Source organism: Nanorana parkeri, unplaced genomic scaffold, assembly GCF_000935625.1.
Source record: "Nanorana parkeri isolate BGI_ZX_2015 unplaced genomic scaffold, ASM93562v1 scaffold3498, whole genome shotgun sequence".
Taxonomy (NCBI): Eukaryota; Metazoa; Chordata; class Amphibia; order Anura; family Dicroglossidae; genus Nanorana; species Nanorana parkeri.
This window is the reverse complement of record NW_017309766.1, coordinates 33,842-39,650: the sequence shown is the minus strand read 5'-3', so window position 1 is coordinate 39,650 and position 5,809 is coordinate 33,842. Positions and strand designations below refer to the sequence as shown.

At 55.3% G+C, this 5,809-nt stretch overlaps 1 protein-coding gene across 2 annotated transcripts in view; it reads right to left on the bottom strand.

Moving 5' to 3' along the window:
- Positions 1-3,174, bottom strand: part of LOC108803211 (nuclear receptor subfamily 1 group I member 2-like) — an 8,342-nt gene extending 5,168 nt beyond the window's left edge. For both annotated transcript variants that reach the window (XM_018575052.1, XM_018575053.1), the window contains exon 1: positions 2,899-3,174. In XM_018575052.1, coding sequence (XP_018430554.1) covers positions 2,899-3,089 — 191 coding nt within the window. In that variant the 5' untranslated portion in view covers positions 3,090-3,174. The remainder of the gene's footprint in view (positions 1-2,898) is intronic.
- Positions 3,175-5,809: the final 2,635 nt, after the last annotated feature.

Genomic DNA, 5,809 nt, shown 5'->3' with positions numbered 1-5,809 from the left:
GGGGGGGGTTGATTAAAAGCCATGGGCACCAATGGTGGTGTTTGGGGGGGTTGATTTCAGCCATGGACACCAATGCTGGGGGGTTCCGTTACTCTCACTTTCTCTTCAGTGTGCAAAAAACGCAGCAGGATCAACATTTTGGGGCGTTAAAGTCCGTTACAGCCCATTGTGAATGGGCTGACCAACTTGGCATGATGGACCTCAAAACATTGCCATTGTGTGGCCCTCTCAAAAAGTGTTGGTGCCATATTTGAAGGCCTCTATCGTTTTCATGGTTTACCGCCATCGACAGAAACTGGGAGACCAACGAGACTGCGAAGGTCCAAAAGACACCAAATTCCAGGTGTATAGGCCAATGGGGGTGAAGACAACTCAAGGCCACATGGTCATAGAAAACCCACCAGGTCTTGGCCCCAAAGCTTCTCTGTTTGGCGTGCCTGGAGGACATTAGTATTTCATGGTTTATTTCCGGGGATAATTGGTGGTGTATACATGAAGTGGACTATACAACACACTCTCAGGAACCCTCAGGTAGGAATGTGCTCTCATGTTACTTAGAGACCCAAGGGCACTATATTCCATTTGAGCTCTCGAGTGTTCCCGGGAAATTAATGCACCTTTTTCAGGTCCCTTTCTAGCTTGAGTGGAGTATCCATTATGTTCCTTGGACACCGAACAAGGATGCCGGTTGCTGGGTAACCTAATGGAGACCTGACACAAGTAAAGCCCAAGAAGCCAATACCTGGGGGTGGGGGGTCGGTGCACGTAGCTGGCCAACTAGCTGAAGAGGGGTCATGTGACTTACTTCTATTATGAAAGGCTAATTGAGAGTTGTCATTATGAATGGCGAAGTGAGGTCTCTGGATACATCGGAGAAATGGCATCTAGCTCCCCTCCCCCAACACGGCTGCAAATATGACAAGATTATCATCATTTATAACTTAACGAGTAACAACAAAGTAACAAGATGGAGTAAAAGATGGGACTAGGGGGTTCTGGGACTTGGATCAAAGCCACCATCAGGTCCTCCAACCTAACTCAGAACGCAATGTGCGTGATTCCAATATACTAAGAAGGACATGTAAAATAATAGAATTGACCTTTGCATCACATACAAGAGAACACATATTAAACCTATGAGGCTCAGTTCTAGTCTATACACACACATAGAAAATAAGTATTTACTAGAGGAAATAATAATAATAATGCCAACATCAACATAGGAGATGCACTCTATGGTGGTCTGAAAACAGGGCCTGAAACAGGTTAGAAAAGCTAAATATAAGACAAGTCACCGGGGACTGATGGCTTACACCCACGAGTACTCAGGGAGCTTAGCTCAGCAATAGCCCAGCCGTGGCTTACACCTAGGAGTGCTGAAGGCCGGAGCTGAGGCCCAGCAGCGCCGGTCCAGCAGCGGAGGAGGCCAGCAGCGGCAGGTAAGGAGCTGCATGTGCAGGGAAAGGGGCCCCGACCAGCCCACCTGAGACCCTCTGTGGGCTGTGCGGTATCTACGGTGGGCTGGCCGGGGTCTCAGGTGGACTCTGCAGGATCTCCGGTGGGTCCAGAGACCAGTGCGTTGCTAAGTCTTTATTCCAGCATGTTGCTAAGCCCAGAGTCCAGTTCATATACTGTTCTGCATTTCTGTATGATGTATTGCTGGGATTTGTAGTCCCCCTACTGCCGATGCCATTCTGCATTAGAGTGTAAGCTCCTCTGTACAGAGACTGATGTAACTGTGGGGGAGGGGACATTAGAGTGTAAGCTCCTCTGTACAGAGACTGATGTGACTGTGGGGGGGGGGGACATTAGAGTGTAAGCTCCTCTGTACAGAGACTGATGTGACTGGCTCAATGTTCTCTGTACAGCACTGCGGTATATGTCAGAGCTATATAAATGTATAAAGCTTTAGGCAAGGCTTCAAACCCCCTTATGCTAGTCAAGTGTTCCTCAAAGGGGGCTGCCAGTCTAAGGAACCTGTGCGTTGTAGGATGGGGGAGGAGCTCCCCTTTAGGCTGCACAATCCAGCATATGACATAGCTGAGCCACCATTGTGCTGAAGATCAGGATCTAGTTCCTACATCTGACACCATTTGTCACCACAGTCCTCCGCCTGAGCAGTCACATCCTGGAAGTTGTCACCTCCAAGCACCTGTTACAGATGTCCCGTTGACCTGGAACTCTCAGGCGTGTCTCATGAATTGTGTTTATATTACCAACGTAACAAGGAAAAAGACAGATCTGAGGGTGACCTGGTCTGACAGGAGCTCATTGTTCCCTGCAGCTCAAGAATGTAAAACAAAAAAAAAGGTATCAAACACGACTCTTGCTTTTGTCTTGACCTTGGACGTAGGAAATTCCTCCAACAGAAGAATCACAAGGCCAAGAGAATAACGAGAGCCGCCCGAGGCCCGGAGAAGAACGAGACCAGTATGAGGCCCGGAGAAGAACAAGAGCCGCCCGAGGCCTGGAGGAGAACGAGAGCCGCCCGAGGCCTAGAGAAGAACGAGAGCCGCCCGAGGCCTAGAGAAGAACGAGAGCCGTCCGAGGCCTAGAGAAGAACGAGAGCCGCCCGAGGCCTGGAGAAGAACGAGAGCCGTCCGAGGCCTGGAGAAGAACGAGAGCCGCCCGAGGCCTGGAGAACAACGAGAGCCGCCCGAGGCCTGGAGAACAACGAGAGCCGCCCGAGGCCTGGAGAACAACGAGAGCCGCCCGAGGCCTGGAGAACAACGAGAGCCGCCCGAGGCTCTGACAGGGGTTCTACCACATCACCCCCCCCCCCTCCTCCACCACTCCATCAAGAACCAATATAACTAAAACATTTCGGCTTTTTAGTGATTTTTAGGTAAAAACATAAATTTTCTGGTCGCCACTTGAGGCAGCGTATGGAGGACCCACCTGAAGAAGCCTTTGCAGCCCTCGCAGGTCATGGCGTTGAAGTGGTAGCCGGTGGCCTTGTCCCCGCAGGCGCGGCAGATTTTCGGGTCCCCGTCGTCGTCCCCGGTGCCGGGGCTGTTGGAGGTTTCTTCTTCTTCCTCCTCCTCCTCCTCGTCTTCCTCCAGTAGGATGGTTTTCTGCTCCAGGGACATGGCTGGGCGGTGGAGGCCGGAGACCCCGGGACAGCCACGTCTCGTCCTGAGAGTGCGGCTTCGTCTTACTCACGGTGACACTGCGAAGGGTAACGAGGGGGGGAGGAGCCAGGGCGGGGTCCGCGGAGACGACAGAGTCTGAGGAATAAAAAGAAGAAAGAAAATGGTTTTCTTGTCGTCTTAGGTAAAAACTACTTTTTGAGCAAAATCGCTTAATACCTAAAAATCAGTAAAAAAAAAAATGAGTTCAAGGAAATTTTAATGGTGCATCAAAAGGAAAAAAAACAACGCGTTTCGGGGATCTGAACGCTCCTTCGTCAGGGCCTGGATTATATATATATATAGTGATGTGGTATCTGGAATGGATCCGACAGCAAAACGTCATATCATTTCGGATTGTTAATTGTGATGTTTAAGTCCTTACAATACACAACATCCAGGACCCGATGAAGGGGGGAGTGTTCAAAGCCCCAAAACGCGTCAGCTTTTTTTTTTAAATGAAGAATTAAAGTTCCCTGGGACTAATTTTTTGGTTTGGCGCTCTCTTGTTTTTCTTTCTGGATTTTGCTCACGGGTACACCACTGAGGGTGACCCGGTCTGACGGGAGCGGCCATTGAGCAATAATCGCACTAGTGCACCATGTGCCTCTCTGGTACCGATTCTGGAAAGCAGCGGCAGCCTCCAGCGCCGGGTACAAACGGAGGCCGATAATCGCCATCATGAGATGTTGCCTTTAACGAGAAGAATATTAAATTAAAATGGTTATGGATCATGTGCTCTCTCCAACACCCATCACCCCTCCCCCCCCCCCCCCCCGGGGCAGGAAGGGGGGGGGGGGAGCGTGTTCCTGGCACACAGACGGATGGATGACTCGTGGCAGAACGCTCTCCCTATAGAAGGCGGTGGAGTGCTGCTCACTCATATAATGCTCCCGATGCCTATACCGATACCAGCCGTACGCGGCCCTGGAGACGGCCCAAAAGCCAGGCCCTGGAGACGGCCCAAAAGCCAGGCCCTGGAGACGGCCCAAAAGCCAAGCCCTGGAGACGGCCCAAAAACCAGGCCCTGGCAATGGCCCAAACGCCGGTCCTGGCAATGGCCCAAACGCCGGCCCTGGCAATGGCCCAAACGCCAGCTCTGGTGACGGCCCAAACGCCGGCTCTGGTGACGGCCCAAACGCCGGCTCTGGTGACGGCCCAAACGCCGGCTCTGGTGACGGCCCAAACGCCGGCTCTGGTGACGGCCCAAACGCCGGCTCTGGTGACGGCCCAAACGCCGGCTCTGGTGACGGCCCAAACGCCGGCTCTGGTGACGGCCCAAACGCCGGCTCTGGTGACGGCCCAAACGCCGGCTCTGGTGACGGCCCAAACGCCGGCTCTGGTGACGGCCCAAACGCCGGCTCTGGTGACGGCCCAAACGCCGGCTCTGGTGACGGCCCAAACGCCGGCTCTGGTGACGGCCCAAACGCCGGCTCTGGTGACGGCCCAAACGCCGGCTCTGGTGACGGCCCAAACGCCGGCTCTGGTGACGGCCCAAACGCCGGCTCTGGTGACGGCCCAAACGCCGGCTCTGGTGACGGCCCAAACGCCGGCTCTGGTGACGGCCCAAACGCCGGCTCTGGTGACGGCCCAAACGCCGGCTCTGGTGACGGCCCAAACGCCGGCTCTGGTGACGGCCCAAACGCCGGCTCTGGTGACGGCCCAAACGCCGGCTCTGGTGACGGCCCAAACGCCGGCTCTGGTGACGGCCCAAACGCCGGCTCTGGTGACGGCCCAAACGCCGGCTCTGGTGACGGCCCAAACGCCGGCTCTGGTGACGGCCCAAACGCCGGCTCTGGTGACGGCCCAAACGCCGGCTCTGGTGACGGCCCAAACGCCGGCTCTGGTGACGGCCCAAACGCCGGCTCTGGTGACGGCCCAAACGCCGGCTCTGGTGACGGCCCAAACGCCGGCTCTGGTGACGGCCCAAACGCCGGCTCTGGTGACGGCCCAAACGCCGGCTCTGGTGACGGCCCAAACGCCGGCTCTGGTGACGGCCCAAACGCCGGCTCTGGTGACGGCCCAAACGCCGGCTCTGGTGACGGCCCAAACGCCGGCTCTGGTGACGGCCCAAACGCCGGCTCTGGTGACGGCCCAAACGCCGGCTCTGGTGACGGCCCAAACGCCGGCTCTGGTGACGGCCCAAACGCCGGCTCTGGTGACGGCCCAAACGCCGGCTCTGGTGACGGCCCAAACGCCGGCTCTGGTGACGGCCCAAACGCCGGCTCTGGTGACGGCCCAAACGCCGGCTCTGGTGACGGCCCAAACGCCGGCTCTGGTGACGGCCCAAACGCCGGCTCTGGTGACGGCTCAAACGCCGGCTCTGGTGACGGCCCAAACGCCGGCTCTGGTGACGGCCCAAACGCCGGCCCTGGCGACGGCCCAAACGCCGGCCCTGGCGACGGCCCAAACGGGATCTGTAGTCTTCTATAGCCGGTTGCCATTCTCCATTGATATACAATCATGGATTGAGTTACAGTTCTTGATAATTATAAAGAAACTTCCCTGAAATCATCAATCTGTATTGTTCTACACAAAATGTCACATGTTCCTTTAAGAAAAAGTATCGGTAGCTGGTATCGGCGAGTACCGGGGGGAATGTACTTGGACTTCATTAGCCATAAACATTTCACTGTCCAAGTTGGGTCAAGTACAAGAGGAGGAGACAACCATGGGGGGGG